The 20517-nt window shown below is 39.5% G+C and overlaps 1 protein-coding gene across 5 annotated transcripts in view; it reads left to right on the top strand.

The window, feature by feature from the left end:
- Unc13c (unc-13 homolog C) overlaps positions 1 to 20517 on the top strand; it is a 496297-nt gene that overhangs the window by 244881 nt on the left and 230899 nt on the right. For all 5 annotated transcript variants that reach the window (XM_029543555.1, XM_021206602.2, XM_029543556.1 and 2 more), the window contains 2 exons: positions 2568 to 2795; positions 3818 to 3959. In XM_029543555.1, coding sequence (XP_029399415.1) covers positions 2568 to 2795; positions 3818 to 3959 — 370 coding nt within the window. The remainder of the gene's footprint in view (positions 1 to 2567; positions 2796 to 3817; positions 3960 to 20517) is intronic.

Raw genomic sequence — 20517 nt, 5'->3', positions numbered from 1 at the left:
CAGAGGCAGGCGGATTTCTGAGTTCGAGGCCAGCCTGGTCTACAAAGTGAGTTCCAGGACAGCCAGGGCTTCACAGAGAAACCCTGTCTCGAGTATATAAACACACATATATACATCAAGTATATAAATACAAATGGATATACACACAGAGACATTAGGGGAATGAAAGAAATGGCAAAGGATGGGGAAGTTGAAGTAAACAGACCTAATTATTTGGAAAAATACTAGAATTGCAAAATAGAAAATTATGAATTTCACATGAAAATTCATATCATTCAAATTATAAGTAAAAAGTAAAAAGAAAGAAAGAAAATGAGGTTCTGGTCGATAGTGAAATTACATAAAAAGAAATGAGTTTCCCTGTGAGGAATATTTTCCCTTCTACGTAAAGTTGAATTCTCACTGACTGAAGGATACTTGCTTCCATCTAAGCTGAATTCTCTCCCTGCTCTACTGTGTGTAACTGCACTGCCTAGTCTGTCCATAGAGCAGTTCCAGATGGGAGATGGAGCCTGCACGGGGCAGTGCATCCTGTGTGATGGGGGCTTTGCTGCAATGCATTTCCTTTGATCTCAGCTACTGTTGATCACCAGTGTCTTGCTACTTCAGGAAGCTACCAGAGTAGTTTGAAAGACTTTATGTAAACACTTATTTGCAATTATCACTGATTACATTGAAATTACTTTGAAATAAACAGAATAAGCTCAAAAGACTGGAAATTTGTGACAAATTGCAGCAATTTAAAAACACAGTCTGATTGGAAAATTAAGGTGTGTGTTTGGTGAACAATGGTGAGCAAGGGAAAGGGCTTGCAGATCAGCTGCCAAATTAATTACGAATTCATATCTGAAGCTCTGATCGAAGCTCTTCAGAAACAAAATGTAAACGCAGAAAAATTTCAAAGCTATGTATTTTCTCTGGAAATGACAGATAAGGGGCTTAAACATAAGTTCCTGTCAGCCTTCCCTTCCCAAATTGGCAATTTCAGTTCACAGATCTGACTAATCCGTACATATTCAAGCAGGAACACAACTACAACATCAAAAGAAGGGGTAAGAGATTTCAAAGTTAATTGTCGGAGATTTGATACTTTGGCATAAGGAATCTCTTGACGTTCTGGCTTTAAATTTGTAGCTGCTGCTTGACAATATAGGAGCGGAGAATTCTTTCTAGAGCCTCTGGACTAAGCAGTGGCCATGATCTTAACCTTCTGGGTATAAGGATGGGGAATGAATATCATCTTCACGCTGCCTCTAACCCTTCAAATATCTTAGTGTGACTGCCACCAAGCAAACACGTTTCTCCAGATGCTTTCAATCTTGCAGGTGTTTTCTATCCATCTTTGACGTTTAAGGAACATTCTAATACTTGAAGCCAAATATGCCTGTTAGGTAGTGTAGACACTCAGTCCAACCTACCTCACTGTATTTTACTGAGTGAGAATTATGCACTGTTGTAGTCAAGCTGTTACTGGTAAATTACAAACACGCTTAATTACTTAATGGCACATAATTTACAGATACACAGCTGTTATAGGGCATGTTTTAACAGATGAGTAGGGTATTTTAAATGTTCTTTAAATTAGGTTTCATTCATTTTTAATCTTCTCATTTAAATATGTTTGAGGGCTAGTGGGTGAGATGGTAGAGCACATAAAGGTGCTTTTCAACCAACACAGTCAAGGTAAGTTCAGTCCCCAGAATGCACACAGTAGAAGGAACAGACTCTGACATCTCCATGCGTGCCTTGACACAGTCATACACACACATGTACACATTCGTATCTCAGGAGGCCATGCCTAGCAGTAAGGATACCTCTGGTGGGTAGGGAAGTGGGAGGCCACAGACATGGTACTTGGGGAATGTTCCATAGCCGGAAGCATTTGTGAATCACACAATACCCAGGAAGCTGATGTCGACCACAAAACAAACAAATTGAAAGATTTTGGTTGAAATGAAATTTAGCCCATTTGACTAGAAATATGTTTGTTGGTGAGGATTTAAGTGTGCTGCCAGCTACCTGCTATAACATCCAGACCACTGGTTTCCAAATGGTTTTTTCAAAGAACAAGTTCAGGTGAATGTTTCTCTACGTTTTGGTATGTATTGTATATGTGGTATGAGAATTCTTTTAATGTAAATAAAACAGCATTTCATTACAGTCCATCCCACAGAGAAAAGTTGGTTGAACCCTGCATTATTTTGTCTCCAGTTGAAATATACCACTTATGTCTGATCCAGTTCTCAAATTAAATATTTGCATGTCTTATGTTTGCATGCAACAGTTTTTGAAGTTTGTTGTTGTTGTTGTTTGTAATTCAACCCAACTACTTACAGAACTCCTTATTTGTTCCAGAATTGTGGTCTTATAGGTGATTGAAGTCTACTGGGTTGCCAGTCATGCTCATATGAACCAATGCTCTCAGTAGAGTGATTCATTCTCCTGATGTTTAACAGAATAGCCATCCTAGCTCCTCTAAACTAAATCTTTGACATGCATGTATCTCCTTTTGAACCATCCCAGAATGACTCCTGGATATTCACACAGTCACTGACTTTCCATTGCAGGAGCAGCAGAGAAGAGCTCTAAGCATGGTGCAGAGGACAAGACGCAGACCATCATCACAGCCATGAAAGAAAGAATGAAGATCAGGGAGAGAAACAGGCCAGAGGTGTTTGAAGTCATTCAGGAAATGTTCCAGATCTCCAAAGAGGATTTTGTGCAGTACACAAAGGCTGCCAAGCAGAGCGTGCTGGACGGGACGTCTAAGTGGTCTGCAAAAATAACCATTACAGGTAGAATACATTTTATTCCATATAGAGGGTTTTTATGTATATCAGGAATCACCATTAATTAAAAAAAAAACTCTAAATAAAATAGATTTTTTTAAAAACTCTCGTCAATGTTGACAAATCTACCTATTCAATTTTCTCAAATAGATGAAGGAAAATTAAAATAATTTCACTCTATATTCTGTTAATTTACTCATCAATATTTTAAAGATTTAATAAATTAGCTCTTCAAGTTGCTTGCTACTGAATAATGATAGTAGTGTCAATAATGTCCTCACTGAGGGTCACTGTTAGTGTGTTGCTGTAAGGGGAATCGTTTTAGAACCACACACTCATCCACCTGACCCTTAAGTAAACACCAGTGATTGTTAAAGTTCTTTGAAACTCTAAAGTTGGTCCTTTGAATGATATTAACATGTATGTGGGAGCTGGAGAGATGGGTTATTGTTGTATTAGCACCTACTGCTCTTACAGTAATCTAGTTTAAGTTCCTGGTTTAGGTTGCCAGTACCAACATGGGGGTTTACAGTCACCTATAATTCTAAGTCTGGAGGATCTAACACCCTTTGCTTGCCTCCATGAGCACTGCACACATCTGATGGACATACAAACATGCAGGCAAAAATACCCACATACTAAAAATAAGCAACACCAGATACATAGATCAATCTTCTGTTATTTTATTACATAATAAAATAAAGACCCTTTCTTTATTGGATTAAGCTGATCAACACCCACAGAAGCTGAGGTATTGGTTCAGCACAGGTGTTCATCAACAGAGGGACAAAGGAAAAGTGATAGGCACACCTGGTGGGTAGTGCTCATCAGGAGAAAGAACAGAGAAGATGTTACAGTCCTTGTACCTACTCTGTTCTAGATGTTTGTGGAGTTTGGTGAACCGTGAGATTGAGTGTGGTGAGGCTGAATCTGCAAACCCAGGGTAAAATGACAGGAAACACTCTCTCTGATGGTTTTGTTTCTGAAAGCGTTGTCATATTGAAGCCTTTATTTCTGGTTCATTTCAGTGGTTTCCGCACAAGGCTTGCAGGCAAAAGACAAAACAGGATCCAGCGACCCATATGTGACAGTTCAAGTTGGCAAGAATAAAAGAAGAACGAAAACTATCTTCGGAAACTTGAATCCAGTGTGGGATGAGAAGTTCTACTTGTGAGTACACACCACAAAGCTATCATATAGACATGAACATTTGAGAATGAATTTAAGGCAGGTTCGTGAATGCTAAAGAAGTTATCGCTGTATTTTAATCTCATGCAGAAATGTTGAAAAGGGAAATTAGAATTTTAAACTTAATATTATGAAATGGTTTGCTTACTCTTTAGAAGTACAGTTAGGGCAGCATTGGAGGAAGTAGCGAGAAGTTTACTGTGTAGTCTATGACTTGGGATGTGAGTGCTCAGAGTTGAGAATCTATGGGCTGGGCAAGCACTGTACTACATGTAGAGATTTGTGACTAATGACAGAAGAGATATTTGGGGCACCACCTCATCTATCCATCATGGTAGAAATGAGACTAGACCACCCAGAGAAAGTGGCTGATGATAACTTTATGACCTTCCATTGCCTATGAGGACATTTATTTATAAACTCTTACATCTTGCACCTAACAGCAAGAAATCACTCTTCTCTCCAGGATCCTTTTCTTTCTATAACTCTTCTTGAGAAGAAAAAAAAAAAATGATGCAATGATTTCTAGTTATAATCTGGTAAAAAGTCACTAAGGGTCTTAAGTCTGTTGTATCTTTTTTATATGCTAAGTGAGCAGTCCTGGATCTGTTTCCGTGCTTAACAGGTGAGGTGTGGGGGTTTGTGATCGTTATTTGTTTGAATATAGACCAACAAAAAGTGGTTTATAAAAACTGGATTAGAGAACCACTTGGGATTGCATAACTATGAAATGACTGATGAGGTTTGGGTGGTGTTTCTCTTCAGAGGGATGGGTAGGCTCATCTCTAGCACTTTTTCAACAGAAGACAAGAAATCAATGGGTAGTTACAAATTGAGATTCTACTGGAGTCAAGTAAATGAATAAAGCCAGTTAGGCAACTGGTGGGAATCAGGGGGAGGTGGTGGAGCCCTATCATAAATGAGATCAAAGAATGCAGGGCAGAGGCAGCTGGACTGCCACAGCATCCTACCGACAGGATGCTGGAGAGCCTGCAGATCTTTGGTGGGAGCTGTACACACAACACTTTAAAAATAACCTTGACTGTGGCATCATTGGCAGAGCGAATCTACACACAGGTGAATAGTTAAGTTTTGCTATATGCCTGCTTCTGTAAAATTGTCACTTTAGACAAGATGGTGAGCTTGCCTCTTCTAAAACACTCACACACAGCTTTCCCTCTGGCTTCCCTTGTCCCCAGCAGAAGCCAGTCTGGGTGCTGATGTGGCATTCTTTGTGTTTCTCATTTTCTACATTTCCCACAGATGGAGTCGTGAGGCGTGTGCCCTTCTTACAAAGTGTTCCATTTGCTCAACATAGGGATTCTGAGTTTTAGACTATATCACTAATTCTTATCATTTTTAGTGTCGGGTAGTATTCCAGTATCATTTCCTGTTTATCTCACAAATCTATGGGAGTCCTGGGTCTAACCCAAACTTCCAATTTTTGGCAAGACTAAGTCTCAAATCTTTGAAATCTTAGCTTTCTGCCCTGTATACAGTGGCATCTTATACAGGTTTTAACTTCTAAGAGTTGTTGTTAAGCATTATTGTGCTTATATGCTGTGTCTGTTCCTTGATTAAGTGCCTATTCAAATATTTTGGCATTTTTACACAGAGTTTTGTATTTTCTTTTTGGTTGCATATGCTTTATAGTTTTATACTCAGCCCTTGATGCATATTTAAGTAAAATTTAATATGGTATAGGTTATACCTATGAATATTTGAGTGTTTGTCATTTTGAACGCATTGTTTGTTCTCAGCTAAATTGCTTCTTTACCTTTTGATGGAATTCGGCTCTGCATGTGTGGGTGGCTGTATTTCAGGACTCTCTGTTCCATTCTGTTTGTCTGTTTATACTCAGGACTATGGACCAAACCCTTATTAAGAAGTCTGAAATTAAGAAAACCTGAGACGCATGGTGTTCTTCCTTTTTTTCAAAGTTCTGTTCACTGCATTAAGATGCCTCCATTATTTCCATATTAATTTCATAATCAGTTTATTATTTACTTTATAAAATAAAGCCATGAGTCAACTCCAAATAGACTTTTAAATTTCTTAATAGCCCTATATGAGATTCAAGTATTAAATCAAATGACACAGCAAGCATCTCTGCCTCGTTCCTGTCTTATCAGGAAGCATTCTGGCCTTTGTGAATTCAAGTCCTAGCTGCGGCTTTATTGGGGCTGCTCTTTCTTCATTTAGGAAAAACAGCTTCTACTGCATTCTCTCTGTGCAGAGTGTTCTGATGAGAAAGCCTACATTGGATTGTGTTCTTTTTCTGTGTGCATCGACATGTCCATATGGGTTAGATTATCATTTGGTAAAATTAGTTTCAAGGTCTAGTCCATTGTGTCAATGTTCCCATTGCTCCCTCCAGGAAATCCACTTGGTCCTTGTTTTCACAGGGCATGTGTGCCCTCTCACTTCCTGCTACCTTTGATATTTTATTCTCTCTGCTCATTTGTGCAATGTCATCACTGGGTAGTAGAGTGTTCCCTTTTCTCATGTTTCCAGTGCTTAGGATTTGTTGAGGTGCTTGAGCCTGTAGATCTGAATTTCTTCTCATATATGGGAAAAATCCTGGTTATCATTTCTGCCTCTCACCCTAATTGTGGGAACTCCATTGATACATGCTCGAGTTAAAGTTTTCCTTTCAGTTTTAATTTCTTTTTCTGTACAGAATGTTTTGGTTTCGATTTTTAAGGTTGATTTCATGTTGTATGTATGAATGTCTCTGATATTGTTCTTTGTGCTCTGAATTATTTGACTAGTAGGGTTCTTTTTTATTCCCATGTAAGACTTTGGATTTTTCCCTTTTTCGTTGAAGAACATCATATTGGTATTTTAGTGTGATTACAAAGCATCAGTTATCTGACTGTGTAGCCGGTTTCACACTATTAATTCACCCTATCCTTGAATGAGGATTATCTTTGCATCTAGGGGATTTTCTTTCATTTCTGCATTATTCTCTAGTTCCACTGTGGAGGCTTTTTACCTCCTTGGTTGGGTGTCTTCCTAAGATTTTGTTTGTTCTTTTTCAGAGTCGTAATCAATGGCATATTCTCTGCCTGCTTTCTTCCTCAAGGGTTTCATCATGGTGTGTAGAAAAAAGTATTTGATTTTTATATGTGGCTTCTGAATTCTACTACTTAGCTGAATTTTTTTCATTGTTCCTGAGAGTCTGTTAACTTTTGAGCCTATACAACACCTACCATAAATGTTTGATGCCCTGACCAACAGTAACATTTCTGTCCACATAGCTTAGTTTTGTCTGCAAGATGTTTTCAGTCTGTAGCATGTTTTTCTGTTTGCAAGTCTTTCTGTCTATATTGTGTCTTGGACAACATTGTGAATATCTCTTTGTCAGCAGCTGGGACAATGTTGCGGATCTCACTTTGTCAGCCGCTGGGTATTTTGACATTCTGCAAAAGTCTTATTCCTTGTTCTGAAAATCGGTTGTATAGAAACATTTTATTTGTTTGGATCTTGCTTTAAAAATCTACTTGACAGAATTGAAATGGGGTTTAAGGATAATCATGCTGTTCCCTAAGAAGGCCAGAGACTTATGTGCTCTCTGCTTACTGACTCTTGCATTCTGAGGCTTTCTGGTCAGTTAAATGGAAAATTGCTCCTTTACCTGGCCCTGGGTGGGCTCTGGGCTTTGTTGTATCTAATCTAGCTGTTCTTAAGCTAAGGAGGTGTTAGCACAAGCATGCCTCATCATTATTCAGGTGACTTCGACAAGGAATCCTCCTTCTGTTGTGCTCTCTTCAGTGCTGTGCCCTGTGACCTCCAGCTACCTGGTTCTACCTGGAGTTTGAGCTTAATCTTTTCAGCCCAGAGAGCCAAAGTAGCTCTAAGTTTCTTGAACAGAGGCTGGGACAGTCTCCTCAGACAAGAAGCTGGAGTTTTGATCCTGCAGGGGTCAACTCATTGACTGAACTCCATTATGTTTGTATGCCTCGTAGACTTTTTTTTTTTTTTTTTTTTAATGTAGAATAATATCCCTTGTTATTCAGTGTTGTCTGGGATGGAAACCTGAGAACCTGAATTTAAATGATAAGATAAAATGAAATAAAACCATGTAAGAGTCTTTGCAGGTTATGGCAGGCAAAATAATTGCTCCTAAGGAATTTGATTTGTAGATGGCCAGTAGCAGTCTGAGAAATAAAAACATCTACCCAATCATTCATATGTAATCTTATAAAGATTCCCCCATGAGAAATCAGCTAAATGTTTGCATGCAGGGAAAGTGTTTGTATGATAAGTGTTTGCATGTAGAAAAAAAAATACCATCAACATCAGGACCATATAGACATTCTAGCTACGCTATTGTTCATACCAGCCAAGAATAATGTCAATCCTAGACAACCGAGAAAGCATGGGATTAGCACCCAGAAGGGCATATCCAGATTCTGGAAAATATGGGAACACAATGATAATCTTCTCCTGTAAAAAGTGTTCTAACCCCAATAGCGAGGGCACATGAGGACCAGAACATGTGCAGTTGTAACACTGCTAAAAGAGAATGGGAGCAGCAGACCTGAAAGCTTGGTAGGTCTGTGGCTTTTATTTTGTTGATGAGAAAATTTCAATTCAGCTGGGTTATAGAAGAGCCAGTTTTAATAAGCATCCCCCTGTTGTGAAGCCAATTACAAGGCATAAGTGATGGTGGCCAGATGTGCCTTTTCCTATAGCCAGCTTCTCTACTCTAAGAAGGGCTGCCACCCTGAAGGAGACAAGCTGGCACAAATGTTGTTGGGAAAAAAAAGGAAAAAAAAAAAAACATGAAATCATTGTTCAATTTTTGGATGTGTTATATAGTTTAATTGTCCCTTGGTTAAATGCCCTTTGGAGACTTTTATGATAAGATATTTTACTTTTAATTTCTATCACTTCTTGCACAGCTTAAATTGCACATCAATAATTTTAATTCTGGGAGCATTCAGAACAGATTTAAATACCCTTTCCCATTTGATATCCCTGAAAGCATTTGAAAATACTTGCATGGCCCAAACAGTCTTCTACTCCCTAAACTTCAGTCTTTTGCATCCTAGTGCTGGTTCCCAAATTTCACCCAACCCTGGCCAAATGCATCCTCATGGCTACAGACCCAGTGCCTATATCCTGTTCTTGAAGATCCATGTCACCCTTATTGTACCCTTTTATTGTCATGCATCCATTCCAGCAAGTGTAGACAAAAGACACACTTTCTATAAGTTACTTTAAAGGAAGTATACCATATTCTCACTTATGCATTTCCATCTCTTCAATTAAAATGTCAATGGTACAAAACCAAGACCATAACTTTTAATATGAGAGAAGGTATTAAGTTACAGGACAGAGATGTAGTTGAAGGTGTTGGCTCACATCTTTCTTGTATCAGACTCATTTTACAGAACAAAAATGGAAGCAGTAGGGTGGGGGGAACTAATTGAATTTCCCAAAAATGTATAAGTAATATCTATCCAATCTTCAAGTATGGGTAATTATTTTGACAACAGATTTTATAGTTGTACATTCATATATGTTAAGCCCCGATCTTTCAGACTTTCGTGATTGACCAACAAAGACTTTTTAAAAGAAAAGAGTGCTTACTGCTCTTTCGGCGCCTGGTTTGGTTCCTAGCAAATGTATCAGGTGGTTCAGCACCACCTCTTATTCCAGTTCCAGGGTATCTGATGCCCTGTCACTTAAAATGAGAAATTGTAAGTGTGTGTGTGTGTGTGTACATGTTTGTGTGTAAGTTCATAAAACTAGAAACAGAAAAGAGAGAAAAGGTACCACAGGAGAAGAGTAGAGAGAAGGACGAAGAGAAAAAGAGACAGCAGTGGAGAGTGTGTAAGAGGAAAGCAGAGAGGGGCTGCAAGCAGGAAGGAATGGGGCCAGCAAGAGGACAAAGGGGAGCATACTCAACAGAGGATGTGTGAAGATGCCGTAACGAAATGCAATCTTCTGTATGCTCACTGAAAATTAATTTTAAGAAATTATGGATGGCATCCGACTCAAGAATAGGTCATTCTAGAGTGCTTCAGAGAAGAAAGGCATGACCCCTGGAGCCCTTGCCAAAGCCTTGAGAATGAGGGGCTGTCACACATGTCTCATTTCGAACAGACCACATGAAGATTAGTTGTGACAATGCCAGTTAGAGATCTTTGGAGATGAAAATGTCTTGTAGAGTTAAGGTGTTCTCAGTCTTGGCTCTTTGATAATCACTTGGGTACTCCCTTCACAGTTAATTGTGACGTTTGATTCTAATTCCCCATGCTACAGATAATGGTATCTTTTGTGCTTATAAACCATTCCCTAAAATGGAGCAGAGTGAGTTGCTCCCATTGGATCACAGAAAGAAAACAACCCTCAGGTGTGTTCATTTAATGATAAACGTGGGAGCTAAGAAACTTATGTCTCACTGGGCTGTTTCCAGAGGATTCTCATTCAAGCTTCATTTCCCCCTGGATTTTGTTTGCTCTGTTTGTTTGTTTGTTGTTTTTCAAATTTCTGAAATAGAAAAAAAATTGTGTTGTAGTCTTCCTAGAGGGCAGGTAGTCATAAGATTGTAGTAGGGATGGGTTGTGTCACGTCATTTCCTAAAAAGGAATTCCATGAGCCAGGCAGTGGTGGCACATGCCTTTAATCCCAGCACTTGGGAGGCAGAGGCAGGCAGATTTCTGAGTTCGAGGCCAGCCTGGTCTACAGAGTGAGTTCCAGGACAGCCAGGGCTACACAGAGAAACCCTGTCTCAAAAAAAAAAAAAAAAAAAAAAAAAAAAATTCTGGGATTCTGGGAACAGGAAGTTTCATCAACACAATGCTTGGGTAGGAACACAAACAGCTCTACTTTATTGTGGTGTCGAAAAAGAGTAGTTTGTGGCTTCAACATTCTGCTCACACAGTTCCCTGAAAAAACAGCTATACTCTCTTCAGGGGAATCAGTTAACCCCCCTCTGCNCCCCCCCCCCGGCCCAAACACTTACTTCACTTTGTATATACCCCTATATACAAAACACTATGCTATGCACCAATAAAAATACTGGTATGAGGAGAGGTGTCACTGTTTTTAAAACATTATCTCCTCTATAAGATTACAAATCCGACTTCTAAAACCATTCTGGATCTAGCATCCTTCTTTTTGTCTAAGGAAGGCTTTAAATTCTTCAAATCATGAGTAATTGTTCTGCTTATTTTCTCACTGATGCCAGGGATCAAGTGTCTGGCAAGAAGCAACTCAAGGGAATGCTGGTTTACTCTAGCTTACACTTTCAGGGGTAGAGTTCATCCTGGCCGGAAGGCGTGGCAGTGGAAATATCCCACCATTAAGAGCCACGCATAAATGGGAAATGGTGCCGTTTTGAAGCTTGACAGCTCACTTCCAAGAGCATGCTCCAGTGAGGCTACACTTCCCAAAGGTTCCATAGTCTTTGCCAATAGTGCCACCAGCTCAGGACCAAAAGTTCAAGCACAAAAGCCTGCAGAGGGGACACTCCATACTCAAACCACTTCACTTACATATGTAAACATTATTCTCCCCTCCAACTCAGTGTTGCTGTAGGAGGTTCTGTAACCCAAGAACACCATGAACTTGGGACAGTGCTACTCAGAGAGATGGCTGCCTTGGCCCTTTAGTAGTGTTTATTAACTATATCCATTTCTAGACGCCTGGCTCTAGTAGCAGACAAAGAGCCACAGGCATTGTGGCTGTCACCAAGCCATGTGCTGCTCAGCCAGGGATGAGTGTGAATTAAATATAAACCGCGCTGTATACGCGATGGTTTATTTAACACTACAATTAAATAAAAATTCCTGCATACCACAGCAGATTAATATTTTAAAATGACAGGTGGAAAGCAATCAAGATTTGATTTATTGCTTAGATCACTCACACAGTCCCTCCTGCGGCTGGCTGGGGAAGGCAGCATTTCCTTAGCTTGCCTTGATGGTATCTGCATTAGCATATCATTTGTCACACAAGATGCTTTCATGTGTTTTCAAAGCAGGAGGGAGTCTACTCACCCTCCATTAGCTTAAATTTTTTGTTTTTGTTTTTTACTAATCACAGACTATATTGTGAATGTGCCTAAAGGAAATGAATTCCAACCAGTTTTGCCTCTCACTTGCAATGAAGTTGAGTCCTTTGTTACCAATCTGTAATCAACAGAGACAATAAAAAGGGAGTTATTTTGCCATTGCTTTGCACTAGAACCTATGAATTCTGTAACAAGAGAAAGGGGTATAGAGAGTGGATTGTGTTTCTTAAAAACACAAATTGGAAACCCAAAGAGAATAAACAGCAAACCATGAAAAAAATCCAGCCCTAAAGACGGCCATATCCTGTTCTGTGGGCAGAGATAGAGGAGGTCATGATCTTTGCTTAGTTCCAAACTGAAATATGAACCTGGGTGTGGTATCTTAGCCCATAATCCTGCACTTGGAATGTGGAGACAAGAGGATCAAAAATTCAAAGCCAGTAGCCTAGACTACATGAAATCCAGTGAAATTCAAACAAAGCATTCCAAATCCTCAGTAAATAAACAGAATTTAAAGCAGGAAGCCATACTGTCAGGTCCAAAGGAAACTCTTTTTCCCAAGATTCTGGTAGTTAGACAGAAGTCAGCATTCCTTAGGAGCTTTGAAGCTGGTTCCCCTCTGCCAAAGGAGTTGTTTCCCTTGTCACTGGCAGGACACCACTACCTGTGGTGCCTGTTAGCATGCCAAACTGTGTGCCGACTTCCAGGCTTCTTCAGTATTACAGGTTCTTGGCTCTTCTCATCTCCCAGTAACCTTCTGCAGCTCACTGGCTTCCTTCTCAGCTTCTCATTCTTCTTATAGCCCTGCTATCTCAGCTGTAAGCTCTCTTGGTCTTCTCTCTTGCCCATGCTCATCTTCTCCCCCCTCCCCACTCTGCCCCTGCGTTTCTCCCCACCAGGGTCCCTCTGCAGGCCATGCTCAGCCTACTTCCTCTCCCTGCTCAGGGCTCTTCCAGGTGCCTCTGGCTGTGCTCCCCCTCATATCTACTGTATATCCTTCCCCTTAAGCATACAGTGGAAGGACTGTGTTGTCAGTTTGTACACATAGGCCAGTGGGGGGTTACTATAGGAAGCCTTCTTGTCAAAAGGGAAAAAAAAAAAAAAAAAAAAAACTCCGCACTAAATGACTCAATTAGATGAGATTAGGAGACTATTTATATTATGTGTTTTGTGTACATAAGAAAGAGTCAGAAGCCATAAGGTTCTGCTAGACACTTATTTGTAGATTAAAATAATTTTTCCTGAGTGAAATACATCTAGTAAGGGCCCTCAATCAGCCTGAGAGAGCACCACATGTCCACCTATTGGCTTGCCTCTTTCCTCCACATCTTGATGCTCAGTTACTTGAAAGCAGAGAGGGAAGCTCAACTCCTGATGCTTTCCTAGACAAACTGTGAGTCTAAGGATATCCAGCAACTCACCTACATGCAAGGCAAAATCCAGATCCCAAGGTAGTTTTTTTTCTACAAATACCAGCTCCATTACTTTATAGAAAAACCCATCAATTGAGCATGTCTGTGGGAGGCATTGTCCTGTGCTACCAGACATGGAGTCGAGTAGGAAACATATGTGCTGCCCTACTGGAACATCCTTGTTGGAAAATAGATGATGCAGAGGTTGATGCCAGCAGCCAGTCAGTTGGGGGATGAGACATGGGCAGTTCTACCCATAAAATCTCTGGTATAGGGCCCTGCAGTACAGCTCATTTACTGGGGGCCACATGCTTAAAGAAAACTGATGCATCCACCTCCAAGAACTGCCAATTGCCAATACTTCTCAAGTAGGGGTGGGACTCCGTGCTCCCTGCCGGCTCCATGCAAGGAGTTTGTTATTTTTTTCCTGGTAAGGCCACCTGGCAGCGCTTGGCAATGTAATAGGTATTTGATTCTAGATAAAGGGTGCTGAACACAAAATAATATTTAAGAAAATAATATTTAAGAATTAAATCAAGGGTGTTCTATGTCTATAAGGAACTCAGTGAAGAGATGTTAATGAGTAAAAAGAATCTAAACTAGAGCTCACAACAGTGATACATGGTGAGAATCCCTAAGAGACAAGAGAGATAGCCCGGCGTGGTGGTGCACACCTTTAATCCCAGCACTCGGGAGGCAGAGGCAGGTAGACTTCTGAGTTTGAGGCCAGCCTGGTCTACAAAGTGAGTTCCAGGACAACCAGGGTTATACAGAGAAACCCTGTCTCAAAAAATTAATTAATTAATTAATTAATTAAAAAAAAAAAAAGAGGCAGGAGAGATAAAAACACTAGTGAAAACTGTCTGAGAAAGTAAGTCATTGTTTCCCAAATGTTATCAAAATTAGAAAATGGAAAGCCACACATAAGAAACATGGAAAAATTGTGTCAGAGCACATAATAACCAAACCAACTAAAGGGTAAGCCTCGCAAATAGGCAAGAAGATTGCATTGCTTAGAGAGGAAGGGCACAGGCAGGGTTCTGTGAGGGTGGGTCGGCTTCAGATTACCGAGGGAGAGCTGCCAAGTTCAGTGCTAGGTCCAGAGAACTATCTTCTAAAACCAAAGAAATCAAATATAAGACGAAGGCTTTTCAGATACAAAGAAACAAGAAGCTCCAAGAGAAGCCCGAAGGACCAAATGGTTATCGAATTCCAAGTGGTTAGCCTTGAAAACATAGATGTGAGTCACATGAAACAGACTGTGCAGCTTATATTCCGGGCTATATGTGCATATATGTATATGCATGTAACAAAAAATTCATGAAAAAAGGCCATGAATTTGAGAGCAAGGAGGGAAGTAGGGAGAAAGGAGAAGAGGGAAGGATGTAGTTGTATTAGAATCTCAAAAATAAAAGAAAAAATTACAAATTAATAATTAAAATAAAAAAAGAGTTATGCCATTTGTAATGGAAAAAAGCATAGCTGAATGTTTTTAAGAATTCCCCTGGAACTAGAAACTTACATTTTATAAAATAGGAACTCCTTAAAATGAAAAAAAAAAAAAAAAGAAAAGATGGTAAAAAGAGAAATAATAGCAATTGTAAACATAGATGTCTATAAAGGTAAGAAAACAAATGACAAATACTGAACATAACAATTACAATAGCAAATATAACAGACCAATACATAGTTGTTTAAATCTATTTTTTAAAGTATTAAACATGGACTGCTGAGATGACTCTGTGGATAAAGGCACTTGCCACCAAGTCTGATGAGCTGAGTTCAATCCCTAGGGCACATGGTAGAAACCAGAACCAAATATATAGCAAGTTGTCCTCTGCCCTCCTCATTCATACCCTGACAGACAGATAGACACACACAGATGCAGACACATACGTACATCTAATAACATTTCCAAAATGTACTAATTCTTAAACAAAGATAATTACTCAGATTTATATCACATGTAATTATTAAAATGCATCATTACACTTACCCAGTGTTCTCAACAACAGAGCTAGAAATCTATTATTGTAAAAATCTCATACTGTGCAACAAAAGATACATTTTAGATTGTGTTATTTTTAAATATATATGAGATTTAAAATAACTGAGATCATGAGAAAACACAATGCTATGGCTAAGAAGATGACAAAGCAGACAGAAGCCAATGGAGAGATACTCAATAAAATTTGTAAAAAAAAAAAAAAAAAAAAAAAAAAAAAAAAAAAAAAAAAAAAAAAAAAAAAAAAAAAAAAAAAAAAATCAGAAAAATCTAAAAAGGAGGCAAAAAGAAAGACCACAGTGACATCGTCACCTCTGTGCTTTGCTCTTGGCTATTGCTAGTCACCAACAATCTGGTTCAGATCTAAACCGTTCAGAATAGCAGAGGAATCCCAGGTCATGGGCTTCCCTTATCACAGTTACAGCTGAGTTGAAGGATGCTCTTTTCCCTGAAGGCACGTATGGAAAGCGAGGACCCCAGCCTTCTGCTTCTTATTCTTGTTACTTGCTTTTCATCACATGTTCCTTGCAGGGGATAATGCTATCACAGCCAATTCACAGCTTGTAGGTGGACTCAGAACACTCTAGGTATAAATGCGTGTTATCTTGGATACATATACGGGTGTATTCACGTTCACATTGCTCTTAGTGTGTTTTATAGATCCTCATGATTGCAGTGTTCTCCTCTGTGCCAGTGATTTTTTTTTCCCTCAATGAACTTTTGAGGCCATTCAGGACTGAGACCTCCTTATGTAACATTGTATGCAAAGTAAACTTAAAGCATCATGGCTATCTTCAGATCAAGCTTTCTGGTGTTGGTTTCCTATCCGTGACAGCATTTTCCCCATCACTTTGTTTTATGACTTCAGCCTTCTTATAATTCTTTTGATGGCAGTTCTCTCACAACTTCCAAATGCATTTCTTCTTTCTCTGTACTCACTGCTTAAAAGTTATTTGGGTGAGCTCAGATAATCCATTTTTAATTCAAACCTCCAGACCCTTTTCTTGACTGAAGATAGCCTGGCATTTTCCTTTGCACAGGTTCAATGAACTTCTAATGCTTTGCTAGAACTAGAAGCAAGGGGAGGCATATAGAAGAAAGAACTTACTTTGACTTAGCTGAAGTACAGATGTGGAAGGAAGAAGTCCCCTGGGCTTCCAGCTGATGAGATCTGAACGATGCTTCTTCATCTTCTCTCCATGGAGCCTGGAATAGTACTGAAGGCACAGAATGAAAAACCAATGGTAATTCTGGGAGAAACTGGCATAGATCCATTTCAGGGTCCTGGCCTAGGTCTTTGCTGGGCACCAGACACTTATTGTTCAGTAGGATTCTACTCTGCAAAACAATACGCTTGGAAATTTACATAAAAAAATATAGAATGTCCTTTTTAGTCTTGGTAATAAAGAAACCATGGTTTAAAAGTTTTAATTGGTAGGTTATTGCTTATTTATTCCTTTCTTCATCCTTTTTGGTTACATGTATTTATTTTTTGGATAAGGTGGGCTGATGGAAGCATGGGCATATGGGGATCAGAGGACGGCTTCCTCTGTATGGGTTTCTAGGATCGAAGTCCAGTCATCAGCCTTGCCAGCAGATGCCCTTACTCCTCCAGGCATCTGGCCTGCCCTATCTTGTTTAATTCTAAAGAGGAACTGAAACAAATAGCATTATTTTCATTTACATATTCAATTGTAGAGACTGAAATGAAACTAAGTATATTCAAAGCAAAATCTGTTTGCAATCCAGCAGTGAAGTTGTTGACAGAAAAGTTCATTTTTAGAAACACAAAGGGCTGGTGATTTTGAACTGGCTTTCCTGAGGATTTCAAAGGCGAAGGCTTTGGTAGTGTCAACCCCACATACAGCCAGTAGCCATTGATCAGTCGGAGAAAGCCAGTTCTCTGGTTAGCATTTATGCAAGGGAAAGCAATGAAATCACTAATTCCTGACCCCTGACAGCTACAAAAATGGCAACTGAAATGACTTGACCTTGTCTTATCTTTTATGAAAATGAATTTACCTCAGCTGCCAATCTTTTAATCATCTAGAACATAGTATTTGTTGGCAGGTTTTGAAATGAGTTGTACCTGTATTCAATCAGATTGGGTTATGCTTTCATTACAAAGCCTGCAGAAGATTGGAATCTGGTAAAAACGAGAATGTAGGAAGTCTCCAACTCACATATCTGGAATAATATAGGTGTATACGTATATGTGTGTANACATGTCTGTATGTCCATGTATGGGTATGTATGTCTGTGTGTCTGTGTATGAGTATGTATGTGTGTGTGCATGTGCATGCATGCATGTTAAATTTTAGATTTTTTGGAACTAAAGTTCACATTTTGATAATAGAGAGTAGGATTGTAGACAGATGCCAGTGCCACTACAAGATTTTATTAATATTTTTATACCATCTGTACAGGGACTTGAAATTTTGTTGTTTGGTTCTGCATTGTCTCTTCTCATTTTGCATGATACTCTGCATGTGTCTAGAGAGAACTGAAAGCTAATCCACAATGCTGCTTATGAGTTCTGAAGCAGAATTGCTCTATTCCAGATAATTGGTTAAAGCTTACATTTAAGTAGAAAAGTAATTGGAATGAATTTCCTAAGGTTTGTCTTTTACAGTTCCTCAGTGGTTGGTGTGAACCTTTCCCTAAGCCTGCATCTGTGCCCTGGTGTTGCTGATGTTTGGGAAGAAGGGGAGATTAGTTAGCAGGGTTTACCTTTAAGATTGCCTCCACTGAGTCGAGTTCTGCATTCATATAACGTCTGGCAAGGAGACTGCACAGTTGTCACTTGTTATTAAGGCTCTCACTGTCACTTCAGGGTATCTAGGGAAGGCAGCTGCCTCCTTTTCTAGCAAAGACACTGGGGTAGGGGGGTGTCTAAAAGAAAGGAAAGTTGGGTGTCAGAGAATTGCATGGTCTTCTGATATGTGAATTTCTGCTATTGACTCATCTTTCTGATAGGAAATATTCAAAGCTGCCAAAAAAATCCCCAAGAGATAAGAGAAGGTTTTATGAGGTGGTTGTTGTTTTGTGGCAGTTGTGGTTGTGGTTGTGGTTGATCTTTAAATGCATTGGATAGGAAAAGGGAAAAATCTCATATAAATATAACACACACACACACACACACACACACACACACACACACACACACCTTCATAGATGATGGATATGCTCCCTAAAGCATCAACATAGTATAAAAAGGTAGGTTTGCTATTACCTGATTTAAAAGATTAAAGTATGATCATTCTTGTTATCATAGAATAAAGAATCAGATATGAGGGTGAACACCTGTTTGATTGCTGGAGGATAAGTTGGAATCATGGGTGTATGTGTCTATAGATGCTTATAGGTTAATAATTAATATGCTTATCATTCAGTCTATATAATTCACTCTGAACAACTTGACTTAAACACTTTCAGCATATGTATGATGTTCTGAGTAGAGCTTTTTGTGACAGAGGAATGGATCCCATCAAACTATCCCTTAACTGTACATGAAGGATAAGCTAGTAAATGTACACATGTGTGGTAGAACATTGATAATGAAAAGGCATAAATTTCCACCTGTAGAAGAATGGACAGTGAAAGGCCATTGGTTTTCCACCAGAAGAAAAATGGACAGTGAAAAGTCATTGCCTTTGTTTGGTCTCTGCCACCATGATAAAATGCTGGCCAGAAGCCAACTTGGGAAGGAAAGTGTTCATTTCAGCTTACAGTTCATCAGGAAGAAAACCAGGGCAGGAATTCAAGGCAGGAACCTGGAGGCAAAAACTGAAGTATTCCTTTCCTTATTTTTCTGTTGAAGAACAGCACCAGCAAAGTTTGGGTTGCCTCATGGGTAGAACCCCTCTGCAGTGTTCACTTAAATCTTTTGGTTCCTCCTTATGGCTCTGACCCTGCTTCTGGGCCCTTGCAGCATCTTCTTCTCCATCCTTCCAAGGAGGAGTGTCAAGAGAGGCAACAGTTTCTTACTGCGCTCATTTCAGGGTCCTTTATTCTTTTGTTTTGATTTTAACCATCTTGTTATAGTGTGAACAATTTCCAGTGTTGAATTCCCTGGACTATATCAGGGATTGGGTGAGTCCTGAAGTAATTGCCACATTCTGATCAATTCACTCATGCATTCATTTTTCTTCTTTACTTGGGCTTTCATAACCAGGCAAGTGACCTTTTCTCCTGCTCTGAGGTGACAAGGAAGGAGTAAACAGCTTACCTTTTTCCTTTATTACTCATATTTTAGTTAAAGCAGTTTGTAAGATTCAACTATACAGAGCTGGAGAGATTGCTCAGTGGTTAAGAACACTGACTCCTAGAGATCCTGAGTTCAATTTAGTGGGATCTGATGCCCTTCTCAGGTGTGTCTGAAGACAGATACAGTGTACTCATATACAAAAACAAATAAATCTAAAACAAAAGATGCCATGAAACATTTGTTAAATTAAACTGCCTAGACTCAATGTCCTGAACTGCAGTTGTCTCAAACTATACCCACTGTCATGCACATGATATTCCTTTGGTTCTAGGCTCCAAGATGTAAAGCAAGGATATAGAAATAATGTCTTGGGCCCTGCTCAAATAGGAAGCTCCGTTTTAGTCTGCTTGTGCAATAAGAATCTAGGGTATTTATCCAGCAAAGCAGAACTCCTCAGATAATATAGAGAGCTTGGCATTACAATATAGGTTTTTGTTTGTTTGTTTTTGTTTCGGTTTTGGTTTTGGGGGCTTTTTTTTCAGGAAAAGTCTAATCTTCAATAAAAAGTCTTTACCAAAGAAAAACCAGAGAGAACTAGAGGGGTAGTCAAGAGGTGTTTGCTCCTATTGCAAAGGACAGACCAGTTCCCAGCACCCATGGCACCCATGTGGGTGGCTCACAGATGTCAGTAGCTCTAGCCCCAGAGGATCTGATACCTTCTTAAGGTATTACTCTTATGAGGAAAACACACACACACACTCACACACACACACACACACACACACACACAGAGTCACACACACTCATACACACACACTCACACACACACACACTCACACACACTCACACACACACTCACACACACACTCACACACACTCACACACACTTA

Source organism: Mus pahari, chromosome 10, assembly GCF_900095145.1.
Source record: "Mus pahari chromosome 10, PAHARI_EIJ_v1.1, whole genome shotgun sequence".
In the NCBI taxonomy this organism is placed as follows: domain Eukaryota; kingdom Metazoa; phylum Chordata; class Mammalia; order Rodentia; family Muridae; genus Mus; species Mus pahari.
Note: the sequence above shows the minus strand (reverse complement) of the source record. Positions and strands in the feature narration are given on the sequence as shown.